Source organism: Mesoplodon bidens (genome assembly GCF_964165515.1).
Source record: "Mesoplodon bidens genome assembly, chromosome: 6".
In the NCBI taxonomy this organism is placed as follows: domain Eukaryota; kingdom Metazoa; phylum Chordata; class Mammalia; order Artiodactyla; family Ziphiidae; genus Mesoplodon; species Mesoplodon bidens.
Genome location: NC_138162.1, coordinates 71,110,024 through 71,130,430, shown reverse-complemented (window position 1 = coordinate 71,130,430; position 20,407 = coordinate 71,110,024). Strand labels below are relative to the sequence as shown.

The 20,407-nt window shown below is 36.5% G+C and overlaps 1 protein-coding gene across 4 annotated transcripts in view; it reads left to right on the top strand.

Annotated features, from left to right (window-relative positions):
* Positions 1-20,407, top strand: part of KDM4C (lysine demethylase 4C) — a 398,973-nt gene that overhangs the window by 245,819 nt on the left and 132,747 nt on the right. For all 4 annotated transcript variants that reach the window (XM_081237192.1, XM_081237191.1, XM_081237190.1 and 1 more), the window contains exons 16-17: positions 9,733-9,788; positions 11,994-12,102. In XM_081237192.1, the coding sequence (XP_081093318.1) occupies positions 9,733-9,788; positions 11,994-12,102 (165 nt within the window). The remainder of the gene's footprint in view (positions 1-9,732; positions 9,789-11,993; positions 12,103-20,407) is intronic.

Here is a 20,407-nt window from a genome sequence, read left to right as displayed (position 1 = left end):
TGGGGGTGGGTTACACAATAGAATGGCTCTTTAGATGCTGTCCTTGGGAGCCAGGAATAACAGCTGCTCATAGAGTAATCATTTTGTAACAGGCATTTCAGCATTTTTTTGTTTTGTTTTGTTTTAGGAAACATTAGTTGACTAGCAATATATCTAAATCTGTATAATAGTGAGTCATTTTACACTGGGTGTTATTGTTTCTAGAAGAGGCATGCTCATAAACATAAGATTAAAAAAAAGCCTGGCAATGAGTGTTCACTGTGGAATTTTATTTATTTGTTTTGTTCTGCAAGGCTGAACAATTTTGCTATCTCCTCAGGTTAGGTTGGAAAGAAGTTTCCATACACTAAGAGACTCTGGTAGAAATCACAGATGCTCATTTAAAATTTTCATTTAAGTAAAAAAATATTTAGGAAAAAAAGATAAACCTCCATGATTACATTAATTTTAAATTACACATATTTGATGGAAGGTTTTTTTTTGAATTTTATTTTATTTATTTTTTAAAACAGCAGGTTCTAGTTAGTCATCCGTTTTATACATATTAGTGTATATATGTCAATTCCAATCTCCCAATTCATCGCCTCCCCCCCCCCCCACTGCCACTTTCCCCGCTTGGTGTCCATACGTTTGTTCTCTACATCTGTGTCTCTATTTCTGCCCTGCAAACCGGTTTATCTGTACCATTTTTCTAGGTTCCACATATATACGTTAATATACAATATTTGTTTTTCTCTTTCTGTCATACAGAGACTGTCATACAGAGTGAAGTAAGTCAGAAAGAGAAAAACAAATATCGTATATTAATGCATATATGTGGAACCTAGAAAAATGGTACAGGTGGAAGAAGGTTTAATTTCTTTGTGTGTCTGTGAGTTTTCTTTTTTTTTTTTTTTTTTTGTGGTACGCGGGCCTCTCGCTGTTGTGGCCTCTCCCGTTGTGGAGCACAGGCTCCAGATGCGCAGGCTCAGCGGCCATGGCTCACGGGCCCAGCTGCTCCGCGGCATGTGGGATCTTCCCGGACCGGGGCACGAACCTGTGTCCCCTGCATCGGCAGGCGGACTCTCAACCACTGCGCCTCCAGGGAAGCCCTGTGAGTTTTCTTTTTTTAATGTAAGAATAATAAGTATTGTTAGGAAGGTCTCCCATTCCCAACATTCTCAGATTCTCAAATCTCATTTTTTTTTTTTTTTTACAGAAAACTACTCATACTGTTTAGTTAATCAGCCTTTCAGATCTTTTCTGTGCATAAACTAATGCTATATTTTGTTGTTCTTGGGAGACCCAAATGGTGTCACAGATTATTTAAACATGCCTTAGTGTTTTCACTTAATATTTCATTGTGTAATTCTTAGTAATTCAGTAATTTTTGGATTTACCGTATCTTTTTCATCACTATTTTAAATTTCAAACCTGAATCAAATTAAAAAATTCAGACACTACAAATAAAATCTAAGTAACTGACAATTCCAGTTCCTCCCAGAGCTAACTGTTTTCTCTATTATGAACAGAAATGAAATGATAGTCATTGTATATTCCTACTTCTGCATAGATGTAAATGTTTAGCTAAGATAGATTCTAAGAAGGTGAATTGCTTGTCATAATTTATGTACATTTAAAATTTTGATTGATAATGCTGAATTCCTCTCCACAGCCACCATAACAACTCACATACCCCCAGACTATAGATATTCTGATTTAAAAATCTGAGGTTAACCCTCATTATTTCATTTTTCATTTTCTTTATTCTTGAAATTGTGTATCTTTCATGTATTTATTGGCAATGAAGAGTCTTTGAATCTTCTGCCTATTTTTTAAAAGTATGGCTTTTTAAAAATTATTTTTTGGATAACAATCTTTGTTTTTTATTGTAAAATTTTAATCTTATTTTATATTAATTTATATAGTATTTTATCCTTCAGAATTAAAAAAATTTGATGTAGTCAAACTTTATTAATGTTTTCTACATGTCTTTTGTTTTTTAAATGTTATATTAAGAAGTCATATTTATCCTAAATTCGTCAATATATTTGCCTAAAATTTCTTTTAATACTTCTGTAGTTCTGCTTTGTTTTTGAGTTTAGGTCTGTAAATCAATTGGAATTTATTTTTATGAATCAGAAATACATACACACACATTCAATTGAATTCATTTTTGAATAGTTTGTGGTATTAATTTTTGGTTATTTATCCAGCTCTAACTTTCTGTTTTCTAATATTCTCTTCAACCAAGAGTAGTCTGCCGTTTAACATATCACTAAGTTTTTAATTTCAGGTTATTTTTTTTTGGTTATAGAATTTTTATATTGTTTTTAAAAATCTGATTTGTTATTTATTTGTAGTCTCTCACTTACATTCATAATACCCATATTTAATTTTTAAACATGTTAAAATGCTTATTTTACATCTTATATCTGAGCTCAATGTGCATCTAATTCTATTGTCTTTTTTTTTCTGCTTATGTAACCATATTTTCTTGGATGTTTTTTGAGTTTTTATTGTGAGCTTATATTCCTTCGAACTTAATATTTGGGAATTTCTTGAGGGCTTTGTTATAGGTGGTTGCTGAAAATTACAATTTTCATTTTTATATTATCAAAACCCACCTTCCAATAATATCATCCTACTTCATGAACAGTGTAAGAACCTTACAACAGTATAATTTGATTAACTTCCCTTCTGTTTGTGGTCTTATCTTACATTTTACTTCTGCATAGACTCCACTCCGTCTCCGTAGTATCGTTATTTTTGTGTGAAACAATCAAGTTTTTAAATGAAACTTGTATAGTCTCTCTGTCTCTCTCTTTTGCTCTCTTTGTTTGTGTGTGTGTGTTTTGAAGATATTAAAGCTTTATTTTATATTTACCCATTTTAGGTGTTCTTCATTCTTTCCTGCCACTCATGGTTCAGGCTGGTGTCATTTTCCTTCATTCTGAAGATTTTTTTTTAGTGGTTGTTATAGTATAGATTCATTCTCATAGATTTTTGTCTCTATGAGATTATTTTTATCTTATCTTCATTTTCAAAGGATATTTTCCTTGGAAATAGAATTTCAGGTTGCCAGCTTTTTTCTTTCAGTATTTTATGGATATTGTTCCATTGCCATTTTCCTCCAATGTTTCTGGTTGGATTTTAGATGGAATTTATACGGTTGTTTACTAAATGTGTCTTTTTTCTCTGCTTTTAAGATATGTTCTTCATATTTGGTTTTCAGAGTTTTGATTGTTAAGTATTTAGATATGCTTCCTTTGTATTCATCTGCTTGTGGTTTGCTGGGCATCTTGGATCTATGGGTTGATGTCTTTTATCAACTTTGGAAAGTTCTCTGCCTTTAACTCTTCAAATATTTCTTATCACCCATTCTTTCTTCCCTCTTCTTCTTGGACTCCAATTATACATAAATTGAATAGGTTGTTATTTTCCCTTAGAGCTCTGTTAATTCTTATAACTGCTTTTTTCCTTATATTTTCTATTCATGTCTTTAAATTAATTTAGCTTTTACTTTGCCAATTCCAGTCTGCTTTGAAATCTGTCTATTGAATTCAACATTTCTAATGTCATATTTTTTCATTTCTACCATTTTAATTTGTTTTTAAATTAATTTAATGACTTTGCTAAAATTTTTCTGTTTCTTCACATATATTGTCTGTTCTTTTCACTAGATCCTTTAGCAATTCAAACATACTAATTTTAAACTCTCCATCTGATAATTCCAATATCTTGCCTATCTTGTGTCTGATTTTATCGATTATTTCCTTTCTTGATCATAAGTCATATCTTCTTGCTTTTTAGTGTACCTTGTGCTTTTTTTTTTTTTTTGATTGTGTGGTGGACATTTTGTCTGTAGCAAATGAAGTTAAAATTATTATTTCCAAAAAGAGTGTGCCCCTTCGTATGTCAGATTTCTAGAGTAGAAGTGAAGTCAACCTGATTGCACCTGAGTGGGGTCTGCACTTTTTTGCAGCTTTTGTTTGATTCAGTCTACTCTGATGTCAGGTGTTTTGAGGGTGGGATTAGGACTTCTGCCTTTAGCAATGTTTGTTTCTGAGACTATGGAGACTCTAGCGTTTGTCTGGTTTCCATAGCTGGATTGGCAGCTTTTAAAACTAGGAAAGATTTCTCTTTGCTTTAGAGCCCAGCTACCTGGATTTTGGGTTCCTGGAGAGTTTTCTTTTCTCTCTACTTCTTTGTCTTGCTTTTCCTACCTCAAGAGAATTATAATGACAGATCCATATTTTATTCCCTGCTAAATTACTATACCCAGCTCATCATCCGTTGACAATGTTATAGTGGTCTGGAACCACAATTAACCTTTCACATATTTAACTACTGTTCTTCTTGTATTGATTGTGTGTTTATGAATTGCTTTACATTTATTAACTCATTTAGGGAAGTAGTAGTTTTTTCCTCTTTTATAGGTAAGATATCTGAGGGGTAGGGGCTAGGTAAGTAACTGACCAAAGGTCATATCAGTAGTGAATGGCAGAACTGTGATTTGAACCTTGGCCATCTGCACTTTGTTAAGCACCCGGATATGGCTGGCTCACTAGTTTTACTGTTCTTCCTCTCATTTAAATTGGATTCATTTAGCCTGAGGTTTGATTGCACAGACCAACTAAAACACTGCTTTTGCCTGAAATGGTATCATTTTTGAAGGATGAAGTGGAGATAAATTTAATATCATACCAATGAGAAGTTTTATTATTAGCTAAATTAATGAAACAAATGGGAACACAGATTGTTATGTAATATATGCTGCTTGGTAACAATTTTTTTGATATGAGTTCTTTTGAGGGGATTAGTTTAAAAAATGAATTCTTAGTTACTTATAGAAATGAGGAAATGGGGACTTGGTTATGCCCTTTGTCATTATTTTCTTCATAGTATGGTTAAATACACACTGGTCTTCACCCCTTCTCAGTTGTGAGCTTTCCAGGGCAGGTACAGTTTCCTGTTTATTTTGGCTGTCTACCTTGTGCCTTGCCTCCAGAAGATGCTGGAGAAAAAAGCATGGACATGTGGTCAGGAAGGGCTGAGCCTGAACCCAGTTGCTCCTTTTGCTAGTTTGTTAGGGGTTGGAAAACTACAACCTGTGGGTCTAAGCCTGCTCACTGCCTATTTTTGTAAATAACATTGTTATAGGGATACAGCCACACCCATTTGTTTACATATTGTCCTACAATGGCAGAGTTGATTAGTTGCAGTAACTCTGTAGTTGTGCAAAGCCTAAGTTAGTGAATATTTGACCATTTACAGAAGAAGTTTGATTACCCCTGGATTGGATGATTTTAGTCAAGTAACTCAATCTCTTGCATCTTAGTTTCCTCATCTATGAAGTATGGTATTAGTTACCTAATAAGTTCATGTTAAGGAAGGGAGGTGAAGTACATGATGTTTCTGGCATGGTATCTGGAATGAATTAGGCCTTTAATATAGTCTCTGTTCTTCTGATGGAAGAATTTTTATTACTGATAACCAATTCAATGATTTAATGTCCTGAAGGACACTCACTTCCTACTTTCTCATTCAATTCTTTCACTGAATTTGAAGATGATCAATACTTAGTACAATTAGTATATTTGGTAGGTGCCAACCTTTCTGTATATCACATTGTATACAACCTTTCTGTATATCAATCTGTGTATCTGTATAGATTCTTAAGAAAACTTGGGCTACTTTTCAGGTAAGGGTTAATCTATTAATTTTTTTTGTTTTCTGACAATAAAGTACTACTTAGACAAAGGAAAGAAAGGTTAAAAATTGTCCTATCTGATACTGTCTTTTACTGAGCTCTGAACATAGGCACTTAGTTCAAATTAATTTACAAATGAATGACTTGACAGGTTGACATCTTTGTGTTTCTATCAGACCAGCTAGTTTCACCCATATAAGTGATGGTGAGTTAAAAAAACTGACGTAACTGGACATGACTTTTTTCTTTCCTAGTTATCTTTTCCAAGTTAAGGGAATCAAATAGAAACTATGATATCATATAGTATCATGTAAATCAAAATTACTTGGTCATGAATATTTTTGTACTTTACTAAGAAATTTGATTTCTCACTCAAGTAAATCATGGCAAAAATAACTCAAATCACTGTTTCTTTTTTTTTTGCAGAATTTTAAAGTTTTATTTCTTTGTAAAATACTTTTCAAGAGTTTAAACAGTAAAACAGGAAGACACAGACCTACTTGAGAATGGACTTAAGGATATGGGGAGGGGGAAGGGTAAGCTGTGACAAAGCGAGAGAGAGGCATGGACATACATACAATACCAAATGTAAGGTAGATAGATAGTGGGAAGCAGCCGCATAGCACAGGGAGATCAGCTCGGTGCTTTGAGACCACCTGGAGGGGTGGGATAGGGAGGGTGGGAGGGAGGGAGACGCAAGAGGGAAAGGATATGGGAACAGATGTATATGTATGACTGATTCACTTTGTTATAAAGCAGAAACTAAAAAAAAAAAAAACCTGATAGAGGGAAAATAAAAAAAAGTTTAAACAGTGCTTGCATTCTCATTGTATAACTTATTATTATTTTTTTAAATAGATCTTTATTGGAATATAACTGCTTCACGATACTGTGTTAGTTTCTGTTGCACAACAGAGCGAATCAGCCATATGCATACACGTCTCCTATCCCCTCTCTCTTGAGCCTCCCTCCCATCCTCCCTACCCGACCCCTCTAGGTCATCACAAAGCACCAAGCCGATCTCCCTGTGCTATGCTGCTGCTTCCCACCAGCCAACTATTTTACATTTGGTAGTGTATATATGTGCATGCCACTCTCACTTTGCCCGTTTCTTTTTTTTTTTTTTTTAGTTTCTGCTTTATAACAAAGTGAATCAGTCATACATATACATCTGCTCCCCCATCCCTTCCCTCTTGCGTCTCCCTCCCTCCCACCCTCCCTATCCCACCCCTCCAGGCGGTCTTTGCCCGTTTCTTAACTCCATGTTAAGTCACTGGAGCCTGAAGCTTTCTTTCCTTATTACACCACCAATATGTGAAAATGGTCTTGGCAATTTGGTGATGCTTTGGTGATTTTCAAGATTTTCACTCTGCCCTATTTTGCCATATTTTCTCATTTATTTAACAAATTCATATGGAGGGTGCACTCTCTATTGGCTGTTGTGATAGAGAAAGAGTCACCTAACAGATATTCTCCCAGCACTCATTGAGCTAGCAGTTTAGTGAAGACAGCAGAAGGGATTCAACAAATATTAGCAAGAGTAATGAGAGGGAAGTAACTGAGCAGGGGATGAAGAGAGCCCTCTTTGAGAAATCAACATTTGGGTTGAAATGTCATGGATGTGTTCAGTTTAATGAAGAACGGAGCAGCGTGTCTGGTGTGTTTGGGGTCAGAGGGAAACTCATGGAAGGTGGGATTGACAGAATTCAATTGATTGGATCTAGGATGAGAGGAAAATTATGTCTTCTAGCCTGAGCTAGACTGGATGGTTGATGCCACTGCTGGGAAACTGGCTTGGGAAGAAGACATGAGCTCAGTGTTGCACGTGTATTTGAGATGCCTGTGGAGCTGTCAGTGAGACATCTCAGGAGACAGATGTTTGAGTCAGTGGCGTTTTGGGAATCAGGGTAGTAGATCAAATGCCTAGCAAACAGGTGTGGAGAGAGGAGTGAATAGGCCCTGCTACAGAAATTACAGTGTTTAAGGAGCATGAAAGAGATGCCTGTAAAGGAAGCTGAGTATCAACTAGAGATGGAGAAGGACAATGAGGAGAGTGGCGGGTCATAGAAACCACAGGGAGAAACTGTTTTAGGCACAGCTGACAATGTTGAATGCTGCTAAGAGGTCAGGCGAACCAAGGACTTGAAATATCCATTAGATTTGGTGACATGGAGGTCGCTTGTGACCCTAGAAAGAACAAGTTTCATGTTGTGACAGGCAGGAGTCTTCTCAACTCCACTTAACACCTTGAGTCTACAGATTCCACTTTAGAGGCTGTTTCCTTCTGTTATATTTGGCTCTGCAGCACATGTACCTGTTCATGATCCTAATCAGGTGCATGGAAGCGGCTTCCATGCTGCTTTGCTATATTTAATTCTGCTAACTCGTCCCTTTAGGCTTCTTCTCACTACTAGTTTAATTAATCAGACATCTAATTCTCTCAGTGTCTGCTTTTCTCACGGTCCACAGCTCTCCTTTCCTGCATTCCCACTTACGTATTAACATCTTTTTATGTTAGTTTCAATGACAACATTTGACCTCCTGTTTTGTGTTCATTTTCATCCTCTGTAGAAAGTGTGTTAAACTACAGAAAAAAAATAAAATCAGTAACATTTAATGAAATTGTTATTGAATAATTTGGATATTATTGAATAATGTGAATTATTGGATTTCCCATTTTCAATATTTGGATTGTGAAATTTTCCTTTCATTGTGTGTTTCATCAAAACCAGTTCTTTCAAAGGCCGCTGGAATATGGCTTTGCAATAGAGAATGTTCTCCATCAAATTATCTTCTTGAGCTGGGCTTATAATGGATTCAAATGGATATACACAGGGCAGCTTTTGCTACTCTGAACCTTTAATAATCACCAGGGAAGTTTCAGACAGATGTGCAGAGACTTTCCAGACAAGTAAAACCATTGAACATTTCTAGTCTTTTTGCCTTTTTTGCTGCCTATTAAGAGTTCTACAGATATGTTGATCCTCCTCAGTGGTTTTGGTGGTGTTCTCAGAAAAAGAAAAGCTGTGGAGTATGACACCCCATTATTAATAGTAGATAAGTTAGAGGGATTCCCTGTAAAGCTGAGCAAAGCTGTCAAAATCAGTTAAGGGAGATCACCTTAAAGAACATATAAAGAAATTTTATATAGACAGCTTGGAGGAAATAAAAAAACGCAAAATAACCTGTAACTATTGAAAAGAAACCCCAGACTATTAGTGCAGTAAATTGGGAGGACAAGCTTGAGGTTGAAAATAAAAAATTTACTTAGGTATTTAATTAAAAATTCTAGGTCAACAAAAGGCATTGCATTACTTTCTGGCCCTGTTTTCTCGTGGACTTTTTCATAAAATTGTAATGAGAAATGATAAAGTATGTTTGTAGTAAAGGGAGTCATCTTGGAATGAAAAGTCTGTGCCAATCTAAGACACATAGAAGTGCCAAAAATATAAACTTATGTGGGGAAGATAAAGGAAAACATTTTATGGCACTGTTTTCTGGGGCTGGAAAGCCTGGGTTTATCAGAGCAATTTTTCCCACGCTATTTGCCCATAGAAAGACCCAAGAGATAGTTTTTTGAAGAGTGTCTTTTAAAAAGAGCTTCCTTCTTATCCACATATCAGAATGAAGCCTGCCAATACCGTTTTTTAGCCATCCTGTATACAGGAGTGGATTCCCAGAACTCAAGGGAACCGAGTTGTATGTGTATTTCTCTGTTCTAGAATTTTGGTACGTATCTCTCCACCTACCAGTTTCTCTGTGTCACAGCTTTCCCCCAGTGATGGCAATTGAACATGATACTAGGATAATGATGGTTTCCCCTAGGAGATACATACACTGAGAACACTTTTGGGTGTCCCCTCACTTTCCTACCTCTCTTTTCCTCTCCCTTCTTGAACTGTTTAGAGATAGTCCTTCATGAATTTCCTGATAATTTTAATTTTAAAATAAAAAATTAGCATTTATGGGGATATTTAGATAAACAGTACTGACTTTTATTACATGGCTCTAATAATTGTGTGGTGTTTTTTCTGCCCTAGGAGTGCTGTCTCTGCAATTTGAGAGGGGGTGCTCTTAAGGAAACTAAGAACAATAAGTAAGTAGTACATTAATTGTGTTGAATTTCATCGTTTCCTTCTCTCTCTTGAGTGTTGAACCTCTGGGTGACAGTGTGCTTTACCTCTCATTGTTGTACACGTTGTTCCACAGCTTTTGCTGTTTAGGTCTGAGGTGGGGATTCTGTGCATGTCTCCAGAAACCATTACAGAACATGTTCACCTCTGCTGGGCAAAGGTGTTCTAAGTCAGCTTCTGTTCTGTGTCTTTGACATCATGAGGAATAACCCCTCTTTCACTAACAGAGTTTGAAGAGAGCCCATATCCTCTAGGTGCCTTTGGAATCTTTGTGTTTAATATGATGAATGCTTTCATTGTAATAAAAACAGAATATGCCTGAAAACAGTGAAATCTGTTATCTTCAGGTAAATGCAATCAATTATAATCATACTATTAGAATAAAACCATTTACTTTTAACACCAGCAAATTAACAAGAAAGTGTGTATTCTAAAATAGAAACACAGGGAGAAAAGATTGATTTTGCAATTTAAAGGGGACAGTTGGAGAATATGAAGAGAGTCATAAGTGAACATAAGAGAAAGTCTTGTTTCTATGGCGGTTGTTGAAATATATTTTTGTATGAATTTTATTTTTATGACCCGATTTAAATATTTAAAATGGGGCCAAAGCAAATTATAGGTTCCTATGGAAATAGAAACATGTAGAAAAGGTTTAGGTATAGGTTGTATTATGGTACTTGAGAGCCAGATCCAGCCCCAAGATATGTTTTATTTGACTGACACACCACTTTATGAATTTAATTCAAAATTTAAAAGTTGAGAGGTTTTATATAAAAATCCAGATGTTCATCTTTACTTAATAAATGATTGTGTATCTCTGTATGACAATAACAAGCTAGGATGAGAACCTGGCCTAAATGGGGCAGGTGCTCCTCGGGTTACCATGATTTACCAGTATGTGTGTATTTGGTTACATCTTGCCTGGCCCCATGGGCACTGGAGTTGGTACCCTTGGAGTAATGTCATGTCCTGTCATGTAATGATGGAGTTGGCATAATTACGTGCATGTGCATGTTTCTGATTGTTTATAAGGAAGAGTGAAGGCACTTATTCCTACATTGATAAAGTTTAGTCTAAGAAGCTGTATATTTGCTTAATTTTGGATGTTCATCTCTCACAGTCTTAGTTAATGTCATTGGCACTATGCTAAAAACCATTGACTAGTTCTAGGATGTCACACGGGTTATGCAGACTGCGAGATGACTTAGGCAGTTCCTGTAAAGACAGAGGTGACAAGAACTTCTCTTCCTTCCTTTGGGCAGGACACAAAGAAGTAGTGTTTGCTATAGAAGTATAGTATTTATTTAGATACAAAAGAATACCCTGATGGGGTCGACACTCACCCTTTGTCCCTGTGGTCTTTAAAGGCAGGATGGAGTCTTATATTTAGGGTGAAATAATATGCTTTGACTTAAAAATAGGTTGACAAATTTGATAATTCTTTCAAAATCTTTTTAAACCTCAAGAGTCTCTATATTTATTTGAGGCATAAGATTTATGAGAGACTTAACAGTGTTAATGAGGACGTTGTCATTTTTCTGGAGTAATTCAGAATTTGAAAGGAGATATTCTAGGTTTTTAGTAGGAAATGAGGGAACAAGCTAAATTTCATTTCTCCTTATCTCTTGGTTCCTTTGATTATAGTAGGATTGCAATAGGAAACAATTTAATTAAAGACTTAATCAGTATTAATTCTGTTAGAAAACTTTTGCTATTTGTTCTAGTTTGCTTCATGATATTCGTATTATGTAAAAAAGATTATGTGGTGTACCCAGTTTATACCTTTTATTAATTGAACTAATCTTTTGCCACATACTAATTATAATTAGCTTAAGTACATTAAACACCTCTATATTTCAGTATCAAATGAAATAGCAGACCTACATTTCAGTATTTTGCAGGTCACGTGTAGAAAAATATAATGATAGGATTCTTTGGTTTTCACCTAGTTCTTCATGTCACAGTGGTGGGCAGGTGTGGTACTGAATCTATCCAGGTATCATCCAGTAGGTTTTAAATTCAAAGAGTCTGTGATAGATATAGGCTTTGGGCTTTCTTTCTCATCTGTGTGTTTCCCATCCGAGAGAATTGCCATCCTCTGGTTGCAGTATGGGATACATAAGTTTAGGGAACGGTTGATTACATTTATGTCTCCTTTCCTGTAGGTGGGCCCATGTCATGTGTGCTGTTGCGATCCCAGAAGTCCGATTCACTAATGTTCCAGAAAGGACACAGATAGATGTAGGCAGAATACCTTTACAGAGGTTAAAGCTGGTGAGTGGCAAAGCTTCTTTTTTTTTTTCCCTCATAAATTAGTGTTAATTTCAAGTTCCGAATATTTCTATTTATGCATGCACTCCAAGGTAATTTTTTTCTTAGCCTCATTGTTTCATTCTACCTTTTTTTTTCCTTTAGCCTAAATTTACTTATCTGTATGCACCTTTTTCCTGTTATATTTTAAGTCTGCCTATAACTTTCTTCAGCTTCTGTTTTCAGTGAGGCAAAGGAATACTGCATTTCCTGGATTAATGTGAATTTTCAAACTATAGGCTATCCTGTGAAGTTTGATAGAACTGACCCGAGCTATCCAACTATGTCTTATTTGAATTGCTTAGTTTTTCTCTCTCTTGCCTCTTTTTGGTTGGCCTTGACTTGGCAAAACGCATCTAACCTATTTTGTCATCTCTTCACCAAGAAGAGACTTGCAGAGAAATGCAAAAACTTTAATTATTCCCAAGGGATTTCCCCACGAATAGAGACAAGTCATTTAATTTGCCAAACTCTCTGGCTGGTTATTTTCCATTGTTTCTCTTTGTTAAGAGAGTATTTTTTTCATTGAAAAGTTAGGCCTTTAACATCCTCAACATTGATGTAACCTTGGAGTTCTGTTAAATTGTGAGCCAACAGGTCATTAGCTTAGGCCCTTATATTTCATAGTTAATGAGAATTTTCCCTAAAGTTAAATTGCCTGACCTTAAAATACTGAAGCCTGTCTTACAAGTGGACTTAATACCCTACAGTTTCTTCAGTCCTTGTTACGTCTAACTTGGGGTCTTTCCACTATTTCAGAGGCTGAGCTGTAACTCTCTACCTGAGTGTTACTTGCTTTGTTATTAGTCGTCTCTCTCCCACTGGGGAGCTGGGTGTTTTGTCTCTGGACTTCTGTCTCAGGAACTTAGAATCTATTCTGCTGTCTTTCAGTGAACACTGTTATTTTCCACTATAGCTCCATCAGAAATTTCACATAGCTAGAAAATACGTGGCCCTTTATGGGCCTGATGACTGCTGTTGGCAGATATGAGTGGTGGGATCAAGGATGCTCAGGGTGTGGTAACGGAAGTTTTGTGAATGAGATGGAAATGATTGGGCCATTTCAATGGCCCCTTAAAGCTCATAGTGACTATCAGAAGAGAGTAAGGTTGTTCAGCTCATGGACTTCTGTAGGAAAAAGTTTGAAATCTTATATCTTGTTCACCAGTTTAAAAAAGAAAACAAACACTGACACGAGAGAAAGGCAGAAGTCATCTTCCATGACTCTTCAGACTGCTGTTTCTACTTGCTTTCAAGAAATCTCATGTTTAGCCTTTATTTTGCCCTTTCTTTTATTTTACTGTGCTGTTACTTTGTTTATAAGTGCATTCTGAGTGCAAAAACCGTAACACCCAAAAGGGTGAAAAGTTGTGTAAAAATTGGTGCAGAAAGAAGAAAAAAGAATGAATACAGTAAACCTTATATCACATTACATTTTATGCACAAACTACTTTTCAACTATTGCTGTTTACTTATATAAACTTGTTTTCATTATTCAGTTGATACATATTCTATCTGTGAATATTGTTTGGGCCTTTATGATTGGAACAAAATGCATTAGTTTTTTCCATTAAAACTAATAAAAATATTTTTCATTGGGGGAAAAAAAACCACCAAAAAGAAACAAAAACATTTGCCAGAACTAGGACTGTAGGGCAGGTTATAAAGAAAAATGTTGAGTTCATGACATGCTACAACCTTTAATGCTTAGTGTGACAAATACTAACAAATGTCTTACATTTTAATATTTTTCTGATTTACAAGTAATATATATTTGCAAAAATTCAAACACTACATTTAACAACCACCTTTGGTTCTCTCTTCTGAAAGATGATTTCTGTTATCAGTTGAATGCCCCTTGGAATAGTGGTCATTGCTCTTGATGCTTCCGTGTAAGGACCTATGTGCTGGCTTCTCTTGTCCACGAATGCTTCCTTAGTGATCTGCCGTCCCTCACACCAGTCTCAAAGGGGTTTTAAGGGAACAGCAGGGAGGGGCAGCATGGATCATTTCCGTGCCAGTCAGCAAATTGTATTTGCTGTATTTCAGAAATCTGAAATCTGATGGTTGCATCCAAAAGTGGTAAAAGGTTGCCACCTTGATTGTGTATGTTACATATTCTTTATAGAAGGTTTTCCGTCCTTAAACAATTGGCACCTTTAAAAGAATGTGTCTTGACTGAACTTCAGATCACCTAAACTCTATTTCAGATGATAATGGAGAGCTCTTTATTGACATACAGATATTCATGACACATATTTGAGTGAAAACAGCAGGCCGTAGATCAGATTTTTTTCTGTTTTTAATATAATTTTATACGCATGGCAAGTTTTTTGGAATGATGTTTATCAGAATGCTCAAAGTGGTTATCTTAAGTGGGAAAATACAAGGGGAAACTTCATTTTGGGAGGGAAAAAAAATCACTCAAAAATACTGTGATAGTTTGAAAGGGGACAATGGCCAGAAAGAAGGTTGGGTGACTTTTTCACCAGAAATCCTCAAGAAAGCACCATGACTCTGTTACATCTCCTGTAGTATGACGTCTGTGCCTCAGCCTTGCTCTCTGTCTCTTGGTGATTGGACTCAGGCTGGCTTTGAATAACAGAATTTATAAATGATCACTTGTGTGGGGGGTGGGTGGAATGTACCTTTCCAGGAAATAGGATGCTCTGCCCTGAACATATAATCAAGTGTTCCTAACACCAGCATTCTTTTGAAGTTTAATTAAGCTAATGAGTGCACATCCAGGTAGAAGTCAGAGCAGTAGTTTTGTGGTATTTCATCCAGGCCAACCTAAGTCTAGATGGATTACTTTACTATGTCTATTTAGTGGATGTATGTGTGTCTCCTAGTGTCAGTTTCAGTCTTTTTTCTGGAGCTGTAGCCAACTCTTTTCTGGATGCTAGGTTGTTCACCCACCTACTTATTTACACAGATATGGGGGGAGAATATAAGAATTAGATGTCAGTGTCAATGTATTTCACCAAACAGTTATTACCTTACCCTGCCAAATACTTAGTGTACATTTTTGAGTAAGACATTGTTCCTGTCTTCTAGCATCTTATAGTCTAGGCTGGGCTTTCTCAACTTTGGCCCTCTTGACCTTTTAGACAAGTTAATTGTTTGTTGTGGGTGACTGTCATGTGTATCATAGATTCCAGCATCCCTGACCAAACAGGCGATACCAAGGTATAAATTTCTAGGTATATTAGGTATAAATACTAGTTATAAGATAAGCACTAGGGCTGTAATGACAACGTCATGACTATAGCTGAGACTGCTGGGGGATATATAGGAAAGTTCCCAAGAGAGCAAATCCTATGAGTTCTCATCAGAAGGGTAACTTATTTTCCTTTTTTCTTTTTTTATTTCTTTTTGTTGTACCTATATGAGAGGATGGATGTTAGCTGGACATACAGTGGTAATCATTTCACAATATGTGTAAATCAAACCATCATGCTCTATGCCTTAAACTTATACAGTGATGCATGTCAATTATTTTGCAATAAAACTGGACAAAAGTAGCCAATGCCAGATATCCCTTGGGGGGTAAAATCACCCCCATTTGAGAACCCACTGGTCTACAGGGAAGACATAAACATAAGGAGAAAATTTTCATTTTTGTCATTTTCAGAAAGAGAATATCTTGGTTGAAAGAAGTAAGTTAGAGACTGAGAGAATGGAAGTTCTTAATTGCTTTTAAAAACATTCCTAGGGATTTTTTTTGGCAAATTGTTTGAATTTCTTATTTGTGAATAAAGCAATAAAATTTGGCAACTTACGTATATATTTGCTACTGTACAGTTATTAATTTTATACTCTGATTTAGTATTTTAACATTACCTGTTTTTATAGAAATTGAACAACCTTGATTACTAATCAAGTATCATGAAGATTTACAGTTCTGTAATGTGTGTGTATGTGTACACATGTGGTAGTTACTGAGTGAATATTCATGAAATGAATAAAAGGCAGCAAATTGTTACTTATTATTTGTGCTTCTGGCTTAAAATTATTGTGGCTGGAGGGTTTGATCAGACAATACCAAATGATTTTTTTTTTTTTTTAAGGCAAAACCCTTTAAAGGTCACAGTGGTAAATTCATGCACATCTCTGTGCGTGTAGCTTTAAAGCAAGGCATTAGTTACCTTATCTGCATCATGGGGGACCATGTGATTAGGCCATAGAGCCTAGCAGTAATTTGGAGAGCCTCTGAACACCCATGCAGCCCTTGCCCTGTTGTCTGAGAGTTCTGATCTTGGAACCTCTGGTCAGTTGGGGATTGAAAACTGGAGTGACCTGACTGAAGCAGCAGCAAGGGAAATCTGAGCCTCTCTCCAGTGCCCACCAGGTGGTGCTGCTGTACCAGTTTCTCATCCAGTTGCCCTTAAATCACCTCCTTTAGCAAGTGCCTAATCGGAGCCTGGCCCCAATGGTAGAGGGTGTATGTGTGTGAGATGTGATGCATACTGGGTTGCTCTAGCCCAAGGGATGACAGCAGAGCAGAAAATGCTGCTTGCTGCTGTGCATTCAAAGTGCTGAATTCCAGAGGGCAGTTTGTTTTTAGTTCAGGTTTTGATTTAGCCATATAAAAAAGAGCTGCTTTCCCTTGGGGCAAGTTAGTGTTTTTCTGTATAAGTAATAAGCAACACTAGTAAAAGCTAGTAACTGCAAGAGTCTTAAAGAACAGCTTATGGCAAACATGAGTTTAAAATGTCTTCTGAAGTATGAAAGCTGTATATAAAAAATGCTTATTATTACTAGCAGTCTTTCTAGAATATGGAATACTGGAGTTTATGCAGAGGTATTTGAATATTTTGGTAATATTGTTGTTAGCCTTTTATTTATTCATAGGTTCAACTTGCAGCTTTTGAGATACTCCTCTGTGCAATTATTTGTGTAGGAAGATTTTTGTAGAGGATGTAAGAAAGGATTTGTTTGCTTTAGCAGATTTTTCCTCTTATAATGACAATTAAAAAAAAGAGACAGCAAATGGAAAACAACTCTTTCAGTGCTCTTCATTGTTGATCCTAAAATAGTGCTTTGTGAAGAACCTTTATCTCATCCAGCCACCTTGTTTGCTATTATCATAGGTGTGGCCTCTACTCATCAGATAATTAAATGGACATCAATGATGGCACTGGAGTTATTTTCAAGACATTGTATTTTATTTTATTTATGTGGCTGTTAATTTAAAATACTTTAATAAATTCATTATTTTTAAACTAAACAAAATACTGCAAAAATATATTTGGCTATAGTGGTATTTATCCAATTAGTTTGTTCTTTTCTTTCTTTAACAATATTTTGCTTTTGTGTAGAATAATTATCTCCGGGGTTAATAAAATAATTTCTGCTCCATCTTAAAAATGCTAGAGGTTGCTATCTAAAAGCACCAGGTAGACTTCCCTGGTGGCACAGTGGTTAAGAATCCACCTGCCAATGCAGGGGACATGGGTTCGAGCCCTGGTCCGGGAAGATTCCACATGCCATGGAGCAGCTAAGCCCACGAGCCACAACTGAGCCTGCGTGCCACAACTACTGAATCCCACATGCCTAGAGCCCCTGCTGTGCAACAAGAGAAGCCACCACAATGAGAAGCCCGCGCACCGCAATGAAGAGTAGCCCCCGCTCGCCGCAACTAGAAAAAGCCTGTGCACAGCAATGAAGACGCAACACAGCCAAAAAATAAATTAATTAATTAAAAAAATAAAAGCACCAGGTTATTAAGCAGAACCATCCTTTAACAGGAAGGAAATGGCTGAAAGTTACCTGAATAGGCTATGTATCCAAAGCCATGTTCAAAAGGGAGAACCATTTTCTCTGTCAGTTTAAGCATTCTTCTGATTATTAATGCAGGTTCTAGATTACCTAGTATTTTTCTTACCTACTCATTTAGAATGAATTTCTTTGCTTCTGAATGACTTTTCAGTTTGGGAAAAATTGTACCTGTGGCGAGCCCTGTCATCCCCAGTCCCTTCCCCATGTCCTCTGGTACCTTCTCCGCTCATCCAGAGAACATCAGAGCTTTGACACCTGGTAGGAAAAAGAATGAGGAGGACACCGGGGACATCTCCTACTCCCCACTTGAGTGGTGTGCTCAGGGATAGCCAGTCTTGGGGCTTGTTTGAAATCACAGATTATTGGTATGCCTGAGGACAAAAAGAAAAAATTGCCCCCATGTGGTATAGATATTAAAATGTACTCAATCATTTCCTTTTCTTATTTCTTTCTGTCTTGTTTTCTCTACTAATATGATTGGTTGGTCATGGTCATAATTGAATCTCTGGAAGAGAAACAAAATTGTGCAAAAATGATAACAGCAAAAAAGGAAGTAGAGAGATATAAAACACACATGAAATTAGAATGTCTTAAAAAAATTTTTTTGTAATAGAAAAGAAGACGGCAAAAACTTTCAGGAAGAATTAAAACAGGAATTTTGAGAGGACAATGCTTTTATAATATGATCACACAGAAGACAGCAGTATCGTCAGGAAGCAGATCACCAGTCTTTAGATCTGATTATAAAGTTTAAGAGAAGAGCATTAAAAAAAAAAACAAAAGGAGTAAATCAGCATGAAATTCTGGTATTTGTTAGATATTTAGCCATGAATGTCTATTATATACATTCATCACTTCTTGAAGATTAAATTAATTAAATATCTATGGAATTCATAGAAATGAAACAACAAGGCAAGTTTGTGGATTATAAGAAATCTTGGAAAATTGCAGCAGACCCAAAATGCAGCCATTAGTTTAAATAGTTTTCCCTTTTGGAGAGAAAGTTCTCAAATAGAAGTGTTGTGAGAATTTTTTTTTTTTTTTTTTTTTTTTTGCGGTACGCGGGCCTCTCACTGCTGTGGCCTCTCCCGTTGCGGGGCACAGGCTCCGGATGCGCAGGCCCAGCGGCCACGGCCCACGGGCCCAGCCGCTCCGCGGCATACGGGATCCTCCCAGACCGGGGCACGAACCCGTATCCCCCGCATCGGCAGGCGGACTCTCAACCACTGCGCCACCAGGGAGGCCCGAGAATATTTACATATTAAACTGCACATGTCAAAGCAAATGACGTCTATCTTGCTTGCTGTCAGTGCATAAAGAACTTGGTGGTGTTCGTTGACCACACACCTTCCTCACAGTGTCATGGAGGGTACCTCTGATTTCTATGTCTGCAGACATTCCTAGGATTTTACAATTTGAAATCCTATTTCTGCAACAAGATAGAGGGAGAAATGATTTTTGAAATAGCCGAAGTTGCCCCCAGGCATTTGATGACCTCCGATTTGTATTTGACAAGTGAACCAAGCACAGGCACAAGTGTTCTCCGAGAGAAGAACATTATTTTGAAAAGGAATTTACACTGCTATGATGACTGAGCTACAAGCCTTTCAGTACCTGGCTGAGGCCAACTATTCTGCTTAGAAGCCTCTATACACTTTAAAATTTGTACCTGAAGGCAAATAATAGTGAACTTGAAAGCCAAAGATTATAGTTTTGAAAGGTACATCAATTAGAATAGAGTGGTTTCACTGTGGTATTCCATCTGAAGAGCTGAATCAAGGGGAAAAAATATATTCAGCCTTCCTATTTCTTAAAGGAAGGCACTTGATCCCTTGCTAACTGGCTTATGTTATCAGATGCATTGAATACTAAAAGTAGAATTACTGAGAGATAGAGATGGGGTCTGCCTCTCATGCTGTAAGATCACTCTGAGTCCTATTTAGTTGAAGTTACAACGTTGGGAGAGCAGCTTCGCTTTCTTTCTAGAGGAAATCATGGTCGTATTTCACAGAGCCTCTGTTACTGCAGTTTGGGATATGCAAAGACATACTGATTATCCTTCATCACTTTAAAAGAAGAGAAAGTAGCATTGTAAAGGCAATTGGAAGTCATTATGTTCCACATTCGCATGTATTGATTTATTCATGTCTTCAGTTATTTTTAAAGACAAAGAGGAATTCTAAGAAAATAATAAACATTGACAATGATGAGCAAGTTTATTGTTTAAATGCAGTTGAGGGAAAATTTGCTGGTAATAGTGAACTACTGAAGGGGGAATAAGTGACACCACAAATGACAGAATCGTGGTGTGGTGTGTAGGGTCCTATTATTTAATATGCTCAGTATAAAATTTATTATATCATTAAGAACATTCTTCAAGATTTCAACATACACATGTCCCCAACTTTGTAAGATTTTTAAATGAGTGTGGTGTAAAAAAAAAGTACATTAGTAGCTGTATAGTACTTAACTGTCAGAATGATTTGCT